General features: G+C 45.3%; 1 protein-coding gene across 1 annotated transcript in view; it reads right to left on the reverse strand.

The window, feature by feature from the left end:
• CRISPLD1 (cysteine rich secretory protein LCCL domain containing 1) overlaps positions 1-5401 on the reverse strand; it is a 33682-nt gene extending 28281 nt beyond the window's left edge. The window contains exon 1 of the mRNA XM_066625066.1: positions 5144-5401. Within this exon, the coding sequence (XP_066481163.1) occupies positions 5144-5401 (258 nt within the window). The remainder of the gene's footprint in view (positions 1-5143) is intronic.
• Positions 5402-23630: the final 18229 nt, after the last annotated feature.

Below are 23630 nucleotides of genomic sequence, written 5' to 3' on the forward strand. Positions count from 1 at the left end.
AAAGGCTCAGTCCAAATTTCTCAAAAGAAAGTTTGCCACTTAACTTACAATCAAAGCTTTTACATTTGCTGGGCAGAATAACCTTGTACAAACTTCATTCAGGAAATGGACAGTATTGCGGTGTAGTGTCCTGTAAAAATTGAGCCACAAGTGCAGTCCTGTTTACAGACACAGGATTGCTGTTCTTGAAGCCAGTGGCTAGTATGTTTATGATTTTTCACATTCACAAATCATTGAATAACCTGGTATCTTAAGACAGACTTTATGGATTGTTTCTCAAAGAAGTTACAGTCCAATCCTAACCAAAGTCCCACACTGTGATGCAGCAGCACCAACGCAGCCTCAGCTGCACCCACCACGGGACTAGAGGGACTAGAAGCCCCAGAAGTCTATGGGATTACTCTGGTTTGCACTGGCAGAAGTCTGAAAAGTCCAGTGTTGGGGACTTAGGCCTAGGATACAGTGGTAGCCACTGCTACCATTCCCACCTTTCCCCAGGATCTGATTCACTCATCCCCCCAATCCTCTACCAGCCTGCCAAGCGCTTGCCTGTTCCAGTGGGCACTGGCCTCTGGCAACAACAGGCCAGTGCAGGTCTTTCCACCAGCACCAGGATCCTCCACATTGCTGCACTGTGCCTTACAGCATGTTTGTGACAGTTTGTGTGCCCATCCTGCTGGCACAAGCCAGCTCAGGATTGGGATGCCCATCATGACTAAATTCTATTAAAACTAATAGGTTCAAGATAGTCACAGTTAACCAGCCTCATTGATTTCAATTATGCTTAGTCACAACTAACTTTCTTAGGACACAGCCGTGTACACTACCTGGTATTTTGAAATGATGGTTATGGCTTCCAAGAATGAGCCTTCATAATAGAACTCCCAACTAAGCATTAGCAGCTATGGATGGAATCACAATTGATTGAAGAAAAAGGTACTCCCACAAGAGTGGCACCAATGTTTCACTAGCTCTGAGTGAAAGCATTTTGAGGGCCACCAACAGTATGATCCCACCTCTATTTCAAAGTGCATACATCACACACTCGCCTCCTCCCCATACACACAGCAGCAAAGGAGATGTTTGACATTTTCACTGATGCCTGGTTAACTGTCTCTGTGGTTAATTGGGCAATGGAGGGGAACGGCAACAGACAGAGTTAGAGCGGACATCCACAGTGTGGGAGGTGGGTTCATGAGACAGTCCATGGGACTCTGCAGGGGTATGAGCCAATGGTATGTGCCCAGGCCTCACCCTAAAAGTTAGACTTGATTTCACCCATCAACTTCCAGAGTTGTTCAAGAAGGAAAACAGGAATTACCACTCAAAAAAGATACAATGAATCTGCACAATTGACAGCACAATCCTGACTGTAACTTGACGTAGCACTACCATCCCCATGCTGGTTTTATAGCACTTTTGTGCCTACTCGGGAGCCAGCTGGATCATGACTTTACACTGTCAGCAGAGATAAGTTCATGCTGGGTGGCGTGGGAGTGGTTTGGAGGCAGCATTTTTGGGTGGGGAAGAGAGGAATGGGGGAGGATCAGGCCTGGGAAGGGGTGCGAATGATGGAAGCCTCCTCCACTGTATCCTAACCCTCAGTTAGGCTTCCCAGATTTGCCCCAGCTATACTGCTGATATGGATCCGAGAAGCCCTATGGGGGGGGCTGGGGTGTTACTTGGGGTAAGGGGGAAAATATCCCCTTACCATGAGGAAACCTCCAGCATGCATGTAAGTTGCATTGGATGCCTGGCTGAGCCAGTACAGTTTAGCACTGGGCTGTAATGCTCCTTGAAGCTGCCTGCAATTGTCTGTATCACTTCCGGTGGGTCCTAACAGATTCTCATTCTAAAAAGTGGGTCCTGGTGCTAAAAGTTTGAAAACCACTGGTGTAAGGACTAACAGTGATCAACGTGAGTTGTGGTACTTCTGACATCTAGGGGCCAAATCCTAATCAACTTTCCAGCCCTGGTGTAGCCATGCCAATGGGGTGTGTGTTGCATCATGTGGTGGGAAGGTAGTTATGGAGCTGTCACAAGGTAAAGGAACATTTGGTCCCTCACCTAGGGACTGCATTGCAGCTGAACTGGTGCTGGAAAGTTGGATAGGATTGGGCCCTAGACTGACATCACATCAGCACTATGGGAAAAGCAGATGTGGTCCACAACCTCTTGGATACTTCAATTTGCCCTGCTTTCTTTTCTTTTTAAAAGGGTTAATAACTTTAAATTTACTCCAAAAACAACTAGGCTATAGGCATTAACTAGGCTGTAAAAAGGCAATAATGATTTCTGAAATAAGTGAAAATAACAGAACTTCACCACAAAATCTATATACTAACCCTAAAGTATCTAAAAAAGTATAAACAATGCCATTTGAATTCATGGTGGATATACATGCCAATTTTAAAATATCAAAGCAGAAAATATCTGAGTTTTGAAATGCTTGCCAAATGTCTCATGCCTCACTCAAATTAGGATTCAAGGGAAGTTTCTGCAGTGGGTAGGACTTGTGTCATTCAGCCAAACCACATGGTTTCTTTGTACAAACATTACTAAAGCAGTGTGGGACTTGACAGAATACAGCGAAATACCCTGCACTCTGCTCCAGTAACATAAGACTCAAGACTAGGCCAATGACTTCCAATATACTATGGCCACCACAAAGCTTTAGTTTGGCTCTGAAGAATCTTATACCACACACTATTCTCACCATGTGCACACCACACAGTATGGCGTTTAGATAATACATTTACAGGCCAATCCAAACTCTGCCCTGAGCTGGCACAGACCTTCCTGCTCCGACTTCAAGTGTCACAAATGTGCCATAAGCCACGTTTGAACCAACTCAAGAGCTGGCAATGCCGGATCCAATCCCTGGATGGTGCGGGGATGGGAGAGAGCAGTGCAGAGACAGGCTGAGAAGGGGAAAAACTTGAGGGAAGGGAAAAAATTTCCCAAGGTGACCTGCAGCCTACTCCTAACCTGCATTTGATACAGTGCAAGTCGTATGGTCTGGCTGTACTGGCACAGGTTTGGGGGATTGAGCTGTAAGGTTATGTATTATATCCTAGAATGCAACACAACAGCTCCTCTCAGATGCGGTGATGGTTAAATTGGAACCATGGCGTTTGAGTTTAATTGTGTTATGTCAATCAGTACTACAGAGCACTTGTCCTATTATTATTATTATTAACAGTATTTATATACCGCTTTTCAACTAAAGTTCACAAAGCGGTTTACAGAGAAAAAATCAAACACCTAATGGCTCCCTGTCCCAAAGGGACAATCTATAGAGCTTGTATTCCTGTTTTTGGAATTCAGCTGCTACACAACAGGATACAAATATACATCATTATTTAAAATCCCTCTTTCTTTATACATCTTTAAAGTAGCTAACAAGAAATGAAAAATAAACAATACAGTGGACCTGCTGTATTTGAGGATTTGGAACCCATGGATTTCACTATTCACAGGGTGGGTCTGACATGGACCCTCCAGAGGTGACCGGAGCTGTGCTCTGGTCACTTCTGAAGGGTGTTCTGAGGCCCAAGGAGGCCATGCACAGCCTTCTGAGGCCTTTGGGAGGCCCTAGAAGGTCATTTCCAGTTGTTAAGATAAACTGGAAGTGACCTTCTAAAGCTTCCTGAAGGCCTTAGAAGGCCTTCTCAGGGCCAGGGAGGCTGTGCATAGCCTCCCAGCCCTCAGAACATCCTCCAGAGGAGACGGGAATACAGCTCCCATCACTGTCAGAGCATTACAGGGCAGACACCCATGGTTTTAATCATCCACGGGTTTCAGTTTCTGGAGGGTCCTGGAACAAATCTGCCATGGATACTGTGGGGCCAGCAGTATTACACAAAATGATGCCACTTGTATTATACAAACAGGATGTTTGAAGTGCACAGAGCCTCCTTTATCTTCCTTCCAAGGTATTTACAAATAACTGGAAGAAGCAACAGTGGAAACGAAAGAAGGAAATGCGGGAACTGAAATACAAAATACCATAGTTCCAAAATAGTTCAGAAGCCCATGCACAATGTGTGATGAGTTCAAAGTCCCTCTGAAGTTCAGGCCCAATTCAAAATGGGTTTGCTGTCCCTTCCAACAACACTTCCTTGCCAGTTCTCCACAGTAAACTCATCCTTGAAAAGGAGGAGTGGTTAACTGGTGGCCTAGTGAGAAGTGAGAAGACCTGGTTCTTAAGACCTGTGAACTAGGCACACTAGTGCACAGGCCTGGTTCTTAAGGCCTGAACGTCCTGAGCATCATTTCGCACTGAAGTACATGGGGACTTGTAGGTTCTTAATCCTTAGTATCTATCATGTCTTTAGTTTACAGGTCCTTGAAAACCTTGGGTTGTAGTGCTTGCTTCAGCAGCACATATACTAAAACTGGAATGAAAACCTTGGGTTGCATAACTAAAGACATTATTGTCTCCAAGGTCCTCTGGCATGACTAATTAAACTTAAGATAAAATCCATCATTTTGCATAATGTCATGTTGAATCATTTCTACAAATTCATTGAATTTGTGTGTATTTTAAATTCATTGAATTTGTTGGTTGTTTTTTTTTAAACCTGGACTTCTTATTGAATCCACAAGATATGCTACTTAATTAATATCATAACTTCACTTACAGATAAACAGATATTTTAAAGCAGTGGCCTTCAACTTTTTTCATGCCACAACCCCAATAAATAATGAGACCGACAACCCACTACTGATCCCAGCCCCTTCCTGGGACCTGATACACCCAGCCCGTCTTCATCCTGCCCCATTTCCCTCCACCACTTGCATCTTTGCAACACATTTGTGAGGTAGCAGTGTAAGCAGGGCCAGCCTCAGGAGTTGCAGGGAAAGACACCAAGGTTGTGCAGAATTATATCAAGAACTCAGTTTTGATAAGGCCGTACCATTATTGGATTGGATCCAAGTCCTCTCTTGCACAGGCTTTGAAAGGTTGCCACAGCCTCCCTCCCAAATGAGGCTTCATGACCACACTGAGGTCATGCCTCACAGGTTGAAGAACACTGTTCTAAAGAAGCAAGAGTTGAACAAGTGATATTTCTACAAGAAGACAGAAAGTATTTCATCATTATCTTTTTCTTCCTGGAAACCATGAACAACACATCCTTACCATATATTCCATATTGGAAGCTTGTGGGTACACCTGACCCCGTAATTTATTATGAAGATCCAAGATGCTCTGCATATCACTGTCTGTGATAGCCCTCTTCCCTCTTTGCTTGGCAGTCCACCATTCACCATCTTCATTCATGTACTTCTCCAGCAGCTCCTCCCATAGCGTTGAATTCTGTAGGACCATGGCAGAAACTGCTTCAGCTATGAATAGCAAAGCAGTGACTCTGAGCCATTCCTCTGCTGCATGCCTCATGATGATGATCTCGGAACTCCTCTGGATTAACTCCAAGACAAAGCCTTCTTCTAGGTCTGCCGGCTGCAAAAGCAAAAGGGAGTCACATAATTTTGATGTTAAGGTACTGTCCTGAATTAATTTACTAAATAACAAAAGTCAAACTGTACTTGGAAAATGCCAGTGTGGTGTCTAGGGAGACTGATGAAGGAGCCAACTAATGCAGACAACCCAACATTTACACTGTGGGTTTGAATGAAACAACTTATTTTCACCCTTGTGAACTGAAGGCTGTTGAAGTATGTTGTACGATACTATGTGAATGCACATTTGAGATCCTGCATGAAAGAAATTCATTTTCCCCATGAATGTACTGTACATAAAAAAGCAGTCACTGAATTAACTGGTTAAATCTGTCCTCTTACAATGGAGCTCTTCTAAAACCTTTTTTTTTTTGGAATTTCAAGATGAATCAAAAATGAGGAATTTGAAGACACATCCAATCAGTGAGCACAACCTAGAAGCTTTCTTGAAAGTCTTTCAAAAAATTAAAAAGGTACCATGGAGTCAAATACTTCAGGTCCTGTTGATTTTAGTTGGAGAAAAATAATTGCATAACTTTCCCACTGAAATCAATAGGACTTAAAAATATTTCATGTTGACTGCATTTTTTCATAAATTTAGTTTTAAAATATAAAACAAAAGCTCTTTATATTTTAAAAAGTATTTTCAGTGGCCTAAGTTACCCAAAAACCTAAGCTTTTAAAACCACTAAGTTAAATATTGTTAAGCCTTATAAAGAAACCTGGGGTGTTTTAAATGAGTAGCACAAACTGTAATTATCACGTATGATGAATAGAAACCATATCTGCAATATTGAAGTCTACAATCCTCTGCATGCATGTAGATAAGTAAACTCTTTAGAATCTAGAATCTTACTTCTGAATAAACATGCATAGGATTGCATTGTAAGAGTCCGATCTATGCATGTCATATAAACTGTCATTGTCATATAAGAATGCTTCATTTGGAAAGTATCCACAACCATTAAGGTTTTTCATCATCCCTGTTCAAGACTTTCTGGCACAGTTGTGGTCTAAGTTATTAGGGCATAGAAGTTAGCCCCCTGAATTTGCCCCTTGAGTCCCCTTTGGTATGGGAGAAAGGCAGAATAAAAATCCTATAAGTAAGTAAGTAAGTAAGTAAGTAAGTAAGTAAAGAAGGAATACCATTTATTACTGAAAAATCAATGGCATCTAGAAGTGACTACATAGCACCTTAGAGCAGTGATTTTCAATCTTTTTTGTCTCATGGCACACTGACAAGGTACTAAAATTACCAAGGCACACCATCAGTGTTTTGACAATTGACAATACACACCATGCTGCTGGTGGGGGGCTCACATCCCTCAATGGCCCTACTAATAAACCACCCATCCCCAAACTCCACAGCACACCTGCAGACTGTTCGTGGCACACCAGTATGCCATGGCACAGTGGTTAAAAATGGCTGCCTTAGAGAATCAACTACTGCAATACCGTACAGTATTACATTGACTTGGTCTTCACTCCTTGTGAACAACAAGGCTGGCTTTCTAACATCTGCCTGGAAGTTTTGTCTAAGCCACTTCTGCCCAATGTTGCATATACGCAACAGGGACCAAAAGTGTACACCTGTAGGCCGGGCAAAAATGGCTTGTTAAGGAACCCAGAGGTTCTGGTTCAATCAAAAAATGTTATCCCTTAGGCTAGCCAACAGCCCAATCCTAGCCACTCTTTCCTGGGAGATACTTTAGAATAGACATGCCTAAGATTGGGCTGTCAACCATCACAGCTCCTTTGGCTGCAAGCTAGCCACCAGATCTGCTGCCCTTTATTTTGGAGATGCTCAACGGGGGGGGGGGGGGCCTCTCTCATAGCCCTTCTTCTCTCCAGGGGCTGCCTGCAGTTTCCTCTGCTGATAGCTGCCTGCCCCATTGGGGGGGGGGAGCTTTTCCTCTCCTGTGCTAACAGCTGCCTTTCCCATAGGGGAGGGCTTTTCCTCTCCTGTGCAGATATCTGCCTGCCCGGGGGGCGGGGAGCTTTCCTCTCCTGGACTGAAAGCTGCCTGCCCCATGGGGGGGGGGGGCTTTTTCCTCTCCTGTGCTGATAGCTGCCTGCTGCACAAGGGGGGGGCTTTTCCTCTCCTGTGCAGATAGCTGCCTGCCCGGGGGGCGGGGAACTTTCCTCTCCTGTGCTGATAGCTGCCTGCTGCACAAGGGGGGGGGGCTTTTCCTCTCCTCTGCTGATAGCTGCCTACTGTACAAGGGGGGGGCTTTTCCTCTCCTCTGCTGATAGCTGCCTGCTGTACAAGGGGGGGGCTTTTCCTCTCCTCTGCTGATAGCTGCCTGCTGCACAAGGGGGGGGGCTTTTCCACTCCCCTGGACAAAACTTGGCACGTTGCTCTCAACGGAGCCGACGGAGAAGAGGCGGTGGCAGGCGGGCGAGAGAGAGAGAGAGGCGCGAGCCCGCTGGCTCCTGGACGGCTGTCTCGGTTGCGCTTGGGAAGAGCAGCGGTTCTTCAGGGCCTCTGCAGGGAGGGAGGATAGCGGGCGGCCGCTGCAGGAGGAGACCGCGCGGGAAGGCAGGGAAGCGCTTACCTCGGGGGGCCTCTGTGGAGCGCAGCAGCGAGAGCGCCTCCTCTCCTCCGCTCCCGAGCCAGGGGCAACGCGAGGAGCGGCAAGCAGGCGCCCGCGGCTGCACACTTGGACTCGTCCCAGGCGGTGCCCGCGCGCGTTCAGCCTGCCTGCCTGCCTGCCTCCGCGGGGGTCCCCTCCCTGCAGCAGCTGCGGTGCCTGCGCGCCTCTCCGCTCGCCTCCCTTTATCCCCACGGCATGCCCGGCGCCCACCCCCAGCGTGACGCGCAAGGGGTGCTTAGCCCTCCCCAGCCTCCCGCGCCGCCGACCCCGTTCGGGCGAGGAGGTGCAGCCACCGCGGCCCACGTCAGGGCTCTGGCGAGGACGCGGGGCGTGATGTCACGCAGGACCTGCTCAGGGGCTGGGTCAGTGGACATCAAGCAGTGAGTGCGCTGGCTGGCTGGACGCGAGCAAGAGGCACCTGAGAACAGGGTGGGGAGTTTCTGGCCAGGGCTCCACGCTGACAGGTAGACAAGTGACATGGCCACCACAGTTTACCCAGCGGGTAATCGATCTGTGGAACTCCCTGCCACAGGAAGTTGTGATGGCATCTCGCCTAGATCCCTTTAAGAGGGGCTTGGACAAATTTCTGGAGGAAAAGTTCCTCATGGGTTACAAGTCATGATAGGTAGGTATGTGCAAGCTCCTGGTTTTAGAGGTAGGCTACCTCAGAGTGCCAGATTCAGGGGAGGGCACCAGGAGGCAGGTTGTGTCTTGTGTGCTCCCTGAGGGCCCAGTCCTATCCAATTTCCCAGCACCTGTGCAGCCACAATGCAATCCCAAGGTAAGGGAACACATGTTCCCATACCTTAAGGAGGCCTCTGTGTCTGCTGCCCCACCACAAGATGCAGTGCATGCCCCATTGGCACAGTTGCATCGGCACTGGAAGATTGGATAGGATTGGGTTCTGAAGCATTTGATGGGCCGCTATGAGATTCAGGAAGCTGGACTAGATGGACTTTTGGGCTGATCTAGCAGGGCTCTTCTGATGTTCTTATGTACTACAGGAGAAATCCAACAGGTACAGCTCCTCACTCAGGCACAAGTCCTGGCATGGAGGTGCCTCAGCGAGAAGCTGTACCTGTTGGATTTCTCTTGTGGTGCAACTGTGGAGGCCACAGAGCCTCCCCAGGAACTTCAGTTCACCCAAAGAGCTAAAGGTGTGTGCATACCCACACCTGCCAGCGATAGACATGGTTCTACTGATAAAATAAAATACAAAAATCATATATACTGTTGGCTGGGGCTTTATTTTTCTTTTTAATGTCATTCTGCAAGCAGCCGCAACAACAGGGCTTCAAAAACTGCCTCTGCAGAGGGTGGTGGTTTCTGATAGCATTCTCAGTAGTCATCATTTTTTCTTCCAATATGCACCAGGAAACAGTGTCATGCTACTTTCTGGAATATTGTGGAGAGGGGAAAAATGGAAGGAGTTGGCTGCCAAGAATTCTGTCAGCACTTAAAATGCCGCTGAAACCACTGCCCAGGGAGGCATAGTGGATTAAAAAAGTTTAGGAAAAACAGTCTCATGGCTGCTCCTCATCTGTTGGAAATTTCAAGTCACCAGTAGTGACTAGGCAAGTGATCAAATTCAAGGTTGCCCTGTGCAACTTTCACTCTGTACATATACTGAACACATGGAGGAGGATCCTGATCACACCCACTGGGCCCCCTCCAACTTCCATGTGTTCAGTGGAAGATCTAAAACAGATCTCTGTTTAGCAACACATAGACCCTCCCATGTGAGCAAGGATCCTTCATAGATAATCAATTTGGAGTAGCATGAAAACATGCATACTCAACATCTTCAGAATTTAATCCAGTAGACTGTTTCACTGTACCTGGTCTGATTCAGCAGAGTTCTTCTTATGTATTTATGTACTCATTTTACATCTCCTCTTAAAATTTATTGCTACTTTTATGTTCAGGAAAATATAACAGAAACAATAGATCTTGTGATGATTACAATTTCAATTTGGACTGTTAAATTATCAGAAAGTAAATAAGCACTTAAAGTTTATGGCTGTGCTTTGACTGCATTTGTTTGATTTGTGGGAACATAACATTGTGACCTTGACAAATGTGGATTTGACCAAGACTAGAATAATGCTGCAATCCTATGCACATTTACCTGGAAGTAAACCCCATTGATTATAGTGGGACTTACTTCTGAGTAAACATGCACTGTACATCTACATACAGACATGAATGAAGAATTTAAAGTGAATTACATGTATAGAAGGTAAATAAAAGCCTACTTTGCATTTTATTATTTCTCATTATAGAACTCTTGTGAATGATATTACATAGAAGACAGGATGGTAATGTATGCATGCATGTGTGCATTTAAAAATTGCATTTGGACTTTCATTTTAAAAATGATTTTATTTATAGCCTATAAATTATAAGGTAAAATAGTTAATAGTTCAAATAGGAATCTTATTTTGCTGCCACATCTGAAAGATTCTTTTTTTCCCAACAAAAAAGTATATGTCTTATACTGGGTTTTAGATGCTTTGAGTAAAAATTTTCTTATGAATCTGTGAAGTCAATTTTATGGTTTGGCTAGGTATACAAGTATGCAAGCAATTCCTGATGTAACTTGATTTCAAACCATTCATTTTAATCCAAACTCAGAAACGATCTGATTGCCAGTGTAACAAACCGATGTAATACACTGCTGCTACTAGCACTTGCACAGTGAACCAGTTAAAGTTTCTGAATTGCCTTTTAAGACAAAACCCATCCAGAAAGCATTGCAGCTGTCCAGTCTTGGTGCGACCAGTGCATAGGTAACGAAGAATTTAGACAAGTTCACTTTGGACACGTTCACTTTCTCCAAGTTGGACTGAAGCTGGGAAACCAGCCAAAAGGTAAAAGATGCTCCTAGCTGTCAATGTCACCTGAATATCTAAGGCTAACACCAAATCCAGGAAAATCATCAAACAACATATTGAGTTCCTCAGAGAGAGAGAGAGAGAGAGAGTGACGCAATCCAAATAAGTTTGTGCACTTCCACCCAGATCAGAACTCCCCACCGGTAGCAGCAATTCTGTCATGTCTGAATTGACATGTTCAATGTCTTTAGCTTGTTCACCCTCATCTGGACAAGAAACACCTCCAGTCACTGATTCAGAGTTTTCATTGCCTCCCTGAGATTAGTTAATAGAAACAACAGGTGGAGATGAATGCCTTCAGCAAACTGTTGACAATTCAGCTTAGACCTTCAGATGATCTCTCCCAGTTTCATGTAGGTATCAAAGAGCACAAGGGATACTCTGAGGTACCCCATAAGCTAAAATCCATGGGGTAGAATAATAGTCTCCCAGCACCATCTTTTGAGAATGACCTTCTAGAAAGCACTAGAGCCCCTGTTACACCATGCCTCCAAGTCCCATTCTGGCAAGTAGTCTCAGAAGAATACCATGAACAATAAAATCAAAAGCTGCTGAGAGGTCCAGAAGAATCAACACAGTCTTAATTCCTTGTCTGTTTCCCAGCATGGACTATTCAGTAGGGTGACCAAGGCAGTTTTTATTCCAAAACCAGGACAGAAGGCAAAGTATCCAGATAATCAGTATCATGGATATATTGTAGAATATGACCTTGAGTTGAGATACCATCACTCTAGCAGTTTGCCTCAAAATAGTAAATTGGATACCAAATAATGGTTGTTCAAATGAATCAGGCTAAGGGTTTTCTTCCGAAGGGAAGCACCATCACTTTCTTTGGAGAGGAAGAGACCACAACCTCTCTCAGCAACCCAAGTACATAATTCAACTCTTGCAGCTTTACTGAGTCAACAAGGTGTCAAGTGGCACAAGTGGTGGGCTTAATGCTGCAAGTAGTCTGTCCATACAGCCTGCTTATTTGTATGCACTTAGGATCTGTCCACACAGTCTGCTGAATGCATATAGGTCAACCCATGCAGCCGGACCCCTGCAACAGTTTTGTTGTCCATCCCTTCCCTCATATACATATGGTCACAATTTGCTTTGTTGTCTTCTATTATACCTGTTTAAACTAACCACCCTATGCAGTTGGGAAGGCTGCACTTGAGTGATGCATCAAGAGAACACTTCATGGGTCCTACTCACTCAGATCCTCCTGTTATTGTATTACCTCTTTTCCCAGAAGAATGCCAGGAGAAACATCTTTCAGAATTTGAGGAATCCTCAATTACTCAGCCTGAGATTTCTGTTTTTAATTAATAAAACTTCAGACGAGGGCCGTGCACAACTCAAAACCTTCCGGTTACCCCTGGAATCAAAGAACTCCCCTGTCCCAAGCACACGTGACTTTAAGCTTGCAATCCTAGACCCAGTTTCCTGGAAGTTAGCCCTATTGAACACAATGGGACATACCTCATAGATATGCATAGGATTGTGCTGTAAGAAGACCTACATCATGGTACAGTACCATTAAGGATGCAATCCAAGCCCGAGCTGGAGCAGGCAAGCCAGGAGGCTTGCGCTGCATCCAACGCACGTTTACAGCGAGCAGTGGCTCAGCCAAGGGCAAGCGGAAGCTCTTCCCCTTACCTGTGGGTAAGGGCTGAGCGCCCCTATGGGTCTCCTTGGACCTGCGCCACCTCTGGAGGTGGCGCAAGTCCGAGAAGAGCGAAGCAGCTTGAAGCCACTCCACTCGCCCAGAGGACAGGGGTTGGAATCCGGCATAACCGCTGGGTCCCAGCCCCACCCTAGGCTCCCCACACACCCGCCCCAGGGCCACCCTCCCCCTGCCCAGTAACGCCCCCTCCCCACACACCCCCACACCTACCTTTGCCACGTGTGCCGGCGCGCTCGTGCCGACACAAGCGGCAGCGTGGGAGCTGCAGCGGAGGCTTCTGCCTCCATCCACGTGTTGGCGCATCTGAATGCGCCAATGAGGCTCCTGCTCACGGAGGCGCAAATGTGCTTTACAGCACGTTTGCAACCCTCCAGGGCCACCTATGCCGGCATAACTGCCGGTTAGGATTGTGCCCTAAGTGAATGGGGATCAACTTGGTTGAAGCTGTTTTGCTATCCCAAGGAAAAATTAGCCTCTCCACTTGCATACCATTCTGTGTGTGTGTAGCCTCATCAATTACTTTTTTTTTTTACAGCCACTTCCATTCAAATGAAAAGATAAAAAGAACTTTAACTCCATTCAGTTGTATGAAAAGGTAGAAAAGACACTCAATGAGACCAAAATGTGGTTCCCCTGGAAATTTTTTTATATAACCTGGAGCCCCTGGAATTTACCTATATATAACCTAGAGCCCCTGGAATTCCTGGAACCTAGAGCCCCTGGAATTTTGGTTCCATGGCCTGTTGCCTAGACAGCTCAACCATCTGTACCTCACATCCACACATATTAGCTAGCTATTTGCATGACCTTTGAATGTCTCTCAGAATTGCTTTTAAATTATATCAACCAACAGCTTATGTGCATCAAAATGATGGAAAATGTCATACAGCCATTTATTATCCAATTTTAGCTCGTTCCAATCAAGTGTATGGTTCTGAATAAAAACTGCGTTGGACAATGAACCAAAAGCACATCTCCAAAAAAGATTTACATTAGTAGTTTCTTAGTATTGCCCAGCAGCAGTTTAGCTAGACTTGTTCAGGTTTTATTAATATTTTAAAATCTTTTTTTTAAAAAAACCATTTTAATTATTGAGTGGGCTTATGCAAAAATTAAAGCACAGCTTCTAGCTATACTCAAGGAACACTCAGAAGAGACCTTATGAAAATCAGATTTCTCCTGTAAATCCCATAAGATGGATTCAATTTCCATTTTAATTAATAGCTTATTTGCTTGTCATTTACAGTTCAGTTTATGGACTTGAATGTTAACCTGGCTAAGCAGTGCTTCCTTGTACTGGTCAAATTGCATTAAAGATGTTAGGTCAATATGTTTTTTAGAAATGTTATAAAGATTAATTATGTGAATAATAACACAGGCATTGTACTGTAAGTGTCCTGGGCTGGGCAACTCACAGCCCAATCCTGAACTGTTCGGGTTGCCCAGGCTCGGCAGCCCTGAGAAGGGCTGCAGCTGGATCCTGCACCTCCTGGGCTAACGCGGGAGGCGCCTTGGGAGAAGGGGATGCTTGTAAGGTACTCACTTTACCACTAACCGAAAGGTCAGTGGTAAGGTAAAGGCACTCATGTAGGGCGCGCAGCCCTACATGAGCGTCTTGGATCCTGTGGAGCTCTGCGGACCCGCCTCCCATACCTCCCCCAGGCATGCCTCCAGCCTGCCCCCCTCCCCATGTCACACCTCCCCTTCAAATTTCCTCCCCGCCCACTGTCGACCTCCTCCCTTCCTGGAATGCCTCCTCCCCGCCTCCGCCCCCGCCTACCATGGGAGACTGCTGAGCCGCAGAAGCTGGGTGACTGCCCTGCGCTAGCCTAGCACCGGCCGGCACTGGGCTAGCATGGGCAGGAGGCCACTGGTGAGGCTGGCAAATGTGCCTTATGGCATGTTTGTGACAGTGCTCGGCTGCATGGAGCCGTGTCGCTGAGCACAGGATTGGGCTCAAAGTCTGCTCTGCAGAGCACATGCTCTCTGCTGTGGATCTGTGGTGAGTTAGTGATAGCTGGTCATGCTAGGTGAGCTTTAAATACCTCTCATTAATACCTTTGGTGGACCCAATCCAGCAAAAATTAGTCATGACTAAATCCCTTTGAAAACAATGGCACTAGACTTACAATGCAATCCTATCCATATTTATTCAGATGTAAGTCTCACTGTCTCCAGTGGGGCTTATTCTCTGGAACATGTGCATAGGATTGCAGCCCATGTTGAGTCTAACTTTGGTCACAATCCTAACCAATTTTCCAGCAATGACATAAGGGCAATGCAACTCCAAGGTAAGGGAACAAACATTGCCTTACATTGAGAAGGCCTCCATGACTGCCCCCCCCCAACTGCAGGATGTAGCACATGCCCCACTGGCACAGCTATGCCAGTGCTGGGTTTGCACCCTTGGTCCTGTTGATATCAGTGGCCCTTATGGACCGTTCCTGTCCTGGGCCAGCGCCAGTCTCTTGTGTGCTGCTTTGGAGATGGCTGTCGCAAATGTGGTGTAAGGCATGTTATGGTGGCCAGGAGAAAGAAGGTGCTGGTGGGGAAGGCAGTGCTGGCAGGCGCTGAACCTTCACATCAGTCAGGCAACTGCCAGGAGCCAGCAATGGAAAGTTCCCTGCCAAGTAGCAAGGAGGTGTTCTGAGGTGGAGGGAGGGCAGGGGAAGGCAGGGAGAGGCTGAGACTTGATGGTGGGAGGGTGGGCAGGAGAGCGATTCAGGCCCAGAAGAGGATGGGGACAGCAGATCCTATCCCCCTTCCCACACTTCAAAGCCCACAGGTCTACTCAGTTCTGCACCAGTGATTCAGCTGGCGCATATCCAAGTATACCCATTGGGGCTGGTGAGGCCCAACATGGGGTAAGGAAACCAATGTTCCCTTACACCAAGGAGACCTTTGGCTGCTTTCCTGGTTCCATGGAATACAGCAGGGTATTTCAGTGCTGCTGTACCATGGGACAGGCAGCCCAGTTAGGATTAGGCTGTCAACCATCATTAATTTGGCTGGCTAGTGTCCTGATTCGACAACAGCACAATACAGACAAAAGATAAAATCTGTGGTTGCCTAAGAAAATCCTGGCTGAAGATTACAAAGGACCCTCAACACTTTGTCCTTTCTACTACATTGGCTCAATCATGGAGTAAAGGTGAAATCTATATCATTCAAGCAAATGCCATGCCCAAGATAAAATAATCACTATATGAAATGTACTATGTTCAATACTATTACTAGGGCCTTCAAACCTTCAAAAATTACACACATGTAAGCACGCACATCAATTGTGCAGTTTCCTCCTTTCTTTTTTTCAGTGACCAGGCAGGTCAGCAGGTGCCCCATGGCTGCGCACAGGAGAGATAGCACCAAAGGGCAACAGGGGAACATGAGGCAGCTCCCTGAAAGAGCCACCAAGAAGCGCTGGGCTGCCAATATGGAAACAAAACAAAACCCAGATCCCCGTTTATCGTCCACCACTGCCCTTCCCCACTAGCGTGGCAGCTTTGGGGGGGGCTATGCATCCATGGCCACCCCTTGGATCCGCCCCTGGTTGGGACCCATGTTTAATAGGGAGATAGATTCAATTTCTCTCTAATTCAGATAGTTATGTTGTGTAATATGCTTGTTTAGTTCATTAGAATTAGTCCATAGTAATTCACTCTTTTTTGATGCTTTATCTTTTGACTCAGTACTGGAAAGCACACAAGAAGGTATGAAAGATCACCTAGCAGTTTTGGGAACAGTGCTCTTTAACTGCAGGAGCTAAGAGCCCAAGTTGAGAATGAATACTTGTTCTATGTACAAAAAAATCAAATAACTAAATCGCTCCCTGTCCCAAAAGGGCTCACAATCTAAAAAGATGCAAATGAATACCAGCAGACAGCGCTGGGGTGAGGTGGGCCAGTTACTCTCCCCCTGCTAAAAAAATGGAGCACCCACTTGAAAAAGTGCCTCTTACTCAATTAGCAGGGGTTATCAAGTTCCAGAAGGTACGCTGCTTCAACTGCAGCATATACAGCTGCAGCATATATATCAGATATAGGATGCAATCCGAACTTCACGTTAGGCCTATAAGTGTCAAGAACATGCCATAAAGCACATTTGTGAATACCCATGAGCTGCATAAGGGTGTGTGCTGGCCTGCTGGTGCCAGATCCAGCTCCAGACCCGGTAAGTTCATGGCAGCCTGTGCAAACTGTCTCAGGGGGGAGGAGAGGATGGCAGGAGAGCATTCTGGCAGTGGAGAGGGGACATTTTTGGGTAGGGGAGGGTGGCCCAAGAGGCAAATTGGGCTTGGGAGAGGTGGGACCAGTCTCAGCAGTGCAGGCCATATCCTAACCGCCGTCCCTGGCCCAGAGAACTGTACACAGACTGCCAAGATTTGTGCCTGTGATTTCACTGGCACAGATCCAAATATTCCCATGGGGTGGCTGGGGCATTACTTATGGTAAGGGGAAAAATTCCCCTTACCCCGAGTTGCCCTCCAGCTACCTCCTAACTTGTGCTGGATACAGGGCAGTCCACTCAGCCTGCCTGTTCCAGCACAGGTTAGGATTGGTGTGATAGTTGGTTATGTAGATTCCATTTGCTGGTTTGTTTTTTTTGAGAAAGACTGTTTATTCTTTTTTAATGGCTATAGCTCCTTGCTGTAGAAGATTACTGTCCTCCTACATGGATGTAAGTTGAACCTACTCAAATATTGTTGTTCATTACTTTTCCTTAATTAACATTGCCTGCTTAATGGTAAAGGAGCACAGTATTTCACTAGAAAAAATGTTGACACTTTTGCAAATAGATAATTGGTTGATGTGAGCATTCACCATTGACAACAGTTTGCAGGATGAATATTAGAAGAGGGTATGCAAATAGATAAATGTCCAGCAGGTTTTTCTCCACAAAACAAGGTGTTATGGCTGATGGAAATATACATGAAGTACAGAACAGAATGTCAAGCTAGAGAATAAAGAAAATGCATTTTAGTACTTTTCTTGACAACCTGTTCTGCACTTAAGCCTGCAAAAAGCATAAAGAAACCCTTCTGGATCTTTACTTATTTATGACAGCAACTGTCTGTTACAGAGAAAGAAGTACCTTATTTACAAATTTAAAGCTTTAGGCTGCAATTCTATGTACACTTACCTGGGAGTAAGCTCCACTGAGTGTAGTTACTTCTGAATTCACATGCATAAGATTGCACTGTTACTGATGCAACATTTTTGTATTACCGATTAAATATGCTCTTAAAAGGATCCATATGGCATGTATTTTTTAAATTTATTTTTATTTATTAAAAACATTTATTTTATTAACACTTTTAAAGGTTTTGTATCCAGGAAAAGCCATCATGAATTATAGTTTGCATTGTAAAGTTGAGGGCCAGTGCTATTCAGCTTTCCAACACTGATGCAGCCATGCACAGAAGCATCCAGTAACACAGCAGGCCAGTAGCATTAGCAGTCTTCCTTTCCAAGACAGCTATTTTCAGCATATGAGTGAGCTATACAACATTATCATCAGCATTTTCCTTTGCAAACTGACAGCATCCTCATGAGATACAGTCTAACTCAGTGCCTGATTCAATCTTCTCAACATCATGCAGCGGTCTGGAGTGGATGTCATCTGGCATCAATTCTTGATGTCTAGGCAGGTAGAGTTCATCTTGACTGTACTGAGAGAGTAGACACATTAAGGGGTAAGATGATTCTGGTAGTCACTGACAATGTATCCTGTTGTACTAAATCATGGTCGGAATTCATACTGGTGGATGAAAATATGAGGTAGCAGCAGGCAACAGGAAGATCATACATACCTTTTCCTCTCCCAGTACAGTTTGAAGTCACTGAAAATGGCAACAAGTTCACCAACATCACCCCATCACCCCACTTCTTCCTGGACAACTGCGACTGGTTCTTTTTTCCTGGCCTCTTTTGTTATAAATTCCCCCATTTTGGCTTAATTCTGGGTCAGGCATCCCAGACGCTATATGTGCATGTGCATATGTGCATATAGTGGCAGACATGTGTGTATGTGAGCAGTGTTAACAACAATACTGTACAAATCTATGAATGTGATCTGTTCCCTCCTTCAAATCCTGAAGATTCCTTCAAATCCTCCTTCGAATTCTGAAGATCACCAACCCTCTAACTTAAAATGATAAGGGTCTGAAAAATGATCTGTCAGCAAGACATAATATACATTTTAGCAATCTAGATAAAAAGGATCTGAAATTGTATCTGCTACCAGACATGATGGGGGTTCTTTTAAAATGTCACAGAATGCATTAATTTCAGATGTTTCATAAATTTCATATTTCTTTTTAAAATGCTAGAAAAGCAGTTTCTCCCATACACAGCAAAAAAGAGCGTGATCGGAGTGCATAAAGTGAGCTATGTTAACTGAGTAAGGGCCCAATCCTATCCAACTTTCCAGCACCGATGCAACCCCAAGGTAAGAGAACAAACATTCTCTTACACTAAGGAGGCCTCCATGACTGCATCCCCACTGTAAGATGCAGTGCACATCCTGTTGGCATGGTTACACCAGTGCTGGAAAACTGGATAGGATTTGGCCCTAGGTTGTTTAATAAAAGCCGACAGTAAAAAATAAAATTAAAATTAAAAAAAGCATTGTAAGAACCAGAATAGTCCAATCATCTTGTCAGAATAAGATCCAGGGTTTCAAAGCTGAAGAGGATCTGGGCAGAATAGAAATGAACAGGCTTGAAAAAGAATTCCAGACAAATAGGTAGGATGATGTCCAGAAACAGAAGCAAAGCAAGCAGGCAGGCAGAAGGGAAGCTAGGAACCGGCAATCACACAGTAAACACTTGAGCCTGGGCAAAGTTCCAGAATCTTTATATGCCTTCCAGACCCTTGTGAGCTAATTCCTGACCTATGTGGATATAGTCACTGCAGAGCCTAGGAAAGCTTTACAAGCCAGAGAATACTCTGACCTGTGGCTCACCATAAGGGGCAGCAACCCACAGATCCATGGCTTTCTAGTCCTATTCCTAGCTGCTCCTGATAGATGCGCTTCAATGTCAGTAAGTGTAAAGTCATGCACATTGGGGCAAAAAAATCAAAACTTTAGATATAGGCTGATGGGTTCTGAGCTGTCTGTGACAGATCAGGAGAGAGATCTTGGGGTGGTGGTGGGCAGGTGGATGAAAGTGTCGACCCAATGTGCGGCGGCAGTGAAGAAGGCCAATTCTATGCTTGGGATCATTAGGAAAGGTATTGAGAACAAAACGGCTAGTATTATAATGCCGTTGTACAAATCTATGGTAAGGCCACACCTGAAGTATTGTGTCCAGTTCTGGTCGCCGCATCTCAAAAAAGACATAGTGGAAATGGAAAAGGTGCAAAAGAGAGTGACTAAGATGATTACGGGGCTGGGGCACCTTCCTTATGAGGAAAGGCTACGGCATTTGGGCCTCTTCAGCCTAGAAAAGAGACGCCTGAGGGGGGACATGATTGAGACATACAAAATTATGCAGGGGATGGACAGAGTGGATAGGGAGATGCTCTTTACACTCTCACATAATACCAGAACCAGGGGACATCCACTCAAATTGAGTGTTGGGCGGGTTAGGACAGACAAAAGAAAATATTTCTTTACTCAGCGTGTGGTCGGTCTGTGGAACTCCTTGCCACAGGATGTGGTGCTGGCGTCTAGCCTAGACGCCTTTAAAAGGGGATTGGACAAGTTTCTGGAGGAAAAATCCATTATGGGGTACAAGCCATGATGTGTATGCGCAACCTCCTGATTTTAGAAATGGGTTATGTCAGAATGCCAGATGCAAGGGAGGGCACCAGGATGAGGTCTCTTGTTATCTGGTGTGCTCCCTGGGGCTTTTGGTGGGCTGCTGTGAGATAGAGGAAGCTGGACTAGATGGGCCCATGGCCTGATCCAGTGGGGCTGTTCTTATGTTCTTATGTTCTTAGGACAAATAAACATGCAGAGAAAACACTAAAGACAGCTGAGGATGCCTCAGTAGCATAGCTAAAGGGGGGCAAAAAGGTAAGTACTGTGAGCACCTCAGATACTTATCAAACCAAATGGTGACTTCTGAGCATCACCGTCACTGCTTGAAATGGCTCCGACAGCAAGTGGAGGGAGCCGCTTACAAGGTACGTTGAGGTGCCTGCAGTACTTACCATTTCCCCCCCCCCCCAGCTAGACTATTGGGATGCCTAAAAGTCCAAGCAGTGGACTGCAAGTTCAATTGGCAAGTGGACTTAACAGGCCAATACTATCGCAGGCCAACCCACATTGTACTGTGGCACTGGTACAGCCTCCAGTGAATGCTATGGGCTAGCTAGGACCCAAAACGACCTTACCTACTCTGCTGCTGCCTTTTCCCCAATGGGCGTGATCAGATCTGTGCTGCTCTTTGCTTGGTATAAATCCAAGTGAATCCAAGGGGACATGTCAAGCCTGGACCAGAGGCATGGGATATCAGCACTGCAACTGCCAGCAGTACCTGCCCCCAGCCCACCCTTGGCACACCCCTGCCTGGTCCCAATCTCTGTCCTGATCCTCCTCTGGAATACCAACTTACCTGTATTTCTGCCGACTTACCTGTATTTCATGGAACCGCTACTGATAGCTTCTGGTTATATATCTAGCCAACTAATCACACAGCTTTACTTCCCACATCCTGCACTCATCCACATCCAACTGGCTCAAGAACCAATGCTCAAATGAAATCAGTTAGGAGAAAAGACGTGCCAGAGGCTGTGCACCTACAATTAAAAAGTCATGCTGAGCATGACTTAAAATATACATAAACAAAAGATGGACTAAAAGATGTCAAGCAGTAGAATGCCATTAGGTTCTATTAAAAATGAAAGATGTTCATTCTTCTATAAATTAAAGCTGAAGATTGTTACTGTTAAAGAAGGTTATTTCTGTTACATACTGCCCTCTTCCCAGGCATCAAAATTCTGTTTTTAAGGTGTTCCTTCTCCAGTGTACTGACTAATTATAGCTTGATATGGCAAGAAGAAATTGCGCAGAATTCCTTTCTGTATATTGATTGGGCTTGACTCGTTACTCTTTGGCTGCTAGACCCACCACAACATCAGCCTGCTTGTTTAAGTGGTAAAAGAGACATGCTAGGCAGTGAAGAGAACTAGTAATCACCACTGAAACCACAGTCCCACAGTGGTATAACCACAAAACTAGCATACATAAAACATTTTGCTTTCCTCATGAGAATTCCCACACTGAAAAACATACTACACCAAAACACTAAGCGCATTACATTTAAGCAAGCATAAGGACACTTTCCTGATCAGATTCAGAAATAAACTTGCAAGAATATCTCAAAGCTGCTCTGAATGTCAGAAGAGAGGATTATAAATAAAGCACCGAGAAGTGTTCACATTTATTTGGTTCAACATCATCATTACTACCTATGGGACCCCCTCACCTATCTGAATCTTATCAAACATGCATTTTGGAAAGTATTTATGCTTAATTTTGTATGTGTGCACGCATATTATATGACAAATTCTGCACGGATTACACTTGAGAACTGATTTGAACCTTTCCTAATCATCTGGTCCCGAGGGCCAAACTAAATGCAACATTAACAGCCCAATCCTATCCTTCCCCCCTTCCTCCCCCATTGAAGCAGCCATGCCAAAAAGGCTTGTAGTGTTTACTTATTGGGGCCAGACCCAAAGGTTTCCTCTCGTTAAGCCTCTGAGGTCCAGATGGGCACAAGTCTGCATAGACCCAAGACAGGGGGTTAGGTGAGGGAAGGGGGTTTTGATTTGGCAGATGTCCCTGCCTCTGAATGCCTCTGCCTCTGTGCCCTTTCCAGACCTAGTCTACCCTCTTCCCCACTCCTGTTGCTGCCCCATTCTTCCCATCCCTGCACCTATTCTGCCCTCCCTTCACCTCATTCTGCCTCCCCTACTGGCTTACCTGGGTCAGTGGACCTTCGCTGATCTGTTGTCCATGTGTGGGTCCACTCCAGTGCCCCGCCAGTACTCCAGCATCATGCAGCTTCATGTAGTACAGGAGAGGCTTTATTTGACTGCCATAAGGCATTCCCCACTGGCAGAACTGGGTTCTTGGGTTTCTTTCAGGAATCTTTTTCCATCTGCACTACTCAATAGGCTGCCTGGTCGATAATGTGTCTCCTTGAACCCATGCCAGCTATGTAGCTGGTGTAAGTCCAAGGAGAGAAAGGGGGCATGTAAGACAGTAAAAGAAGGGATAATATCCTGTACAAGTTGCTGCCACCAGGATCTACCCTTTTCCTATCCCAAACCATTCCCAGTTTGGGCAAGAACAGCACAATCTTGCACCACTGGAAGATCTGCTGTCATCCAAGGCCCATACAATTGGGTCATCAGTTCCATAAAATACTGGAAATTCATCTCCCCAGCAATCTTCTGTCCATGTAAAATGTACTACATAGAATGCATAAAGATGGTACTATAATGATGATAATAATAAGAAATGCTGTGAGAAGGTGTAGAGAGGAGGTCTGTGGGATTAAATGTTTTAGCACAGGCAATAAAAGTCATTTTGCACATGTTTTTGCACATGAAGCACTTCTTTCAGCCCAATTTCTTCCACAGTTTCTCATTCAGTTTCAAGCAGCAAGCCTCAACAGTCACAGATTACATAAGTAAAATCTCATAAAATGACAGAAAATGTTGCTCTAACACTTTTTAATGTGATCACTTGTCAAAGCTGACCACCTTTGCAGCGCATAAAACATGCGAGGAGCCAAATGGCTTTATATGGGAAATCGTTCATTCAATAACAACCCAATCCTATGGCTTTCCCTGCCATAGAATGCAGGCACTCCAAAACAGGCTGCACTGAATACTGTGCTGGAGGGTGCCAATCAGGAGGCATGGGAGAGGAAATATTTTCTCTTACCCCTCCACAAGCCCCTCAATCACCAGTGGGTTTACTTGGACCTATACCAGCTTTTTAACTGGCACACTTCTGAGGAGTCAAAAGGGGGTGTGGTTGGCAACCTTC

The sequence above is a fragment of the Tiliqua scincoides genome, chromosome 4 (genome assembly GCF_035046505.1).
Source record: "Tiliqua scincoides isolate rTilSci1 chromosome 4, rTilSci1.hap2, whole genome shotgun sequence".
Classification (NCBI taxonomy): Eukaryota; Metazoa; Chordata; class Lepidosauria; order Squamata; family Scincidae; genus Tiliqua; species Tiliqua scincoides.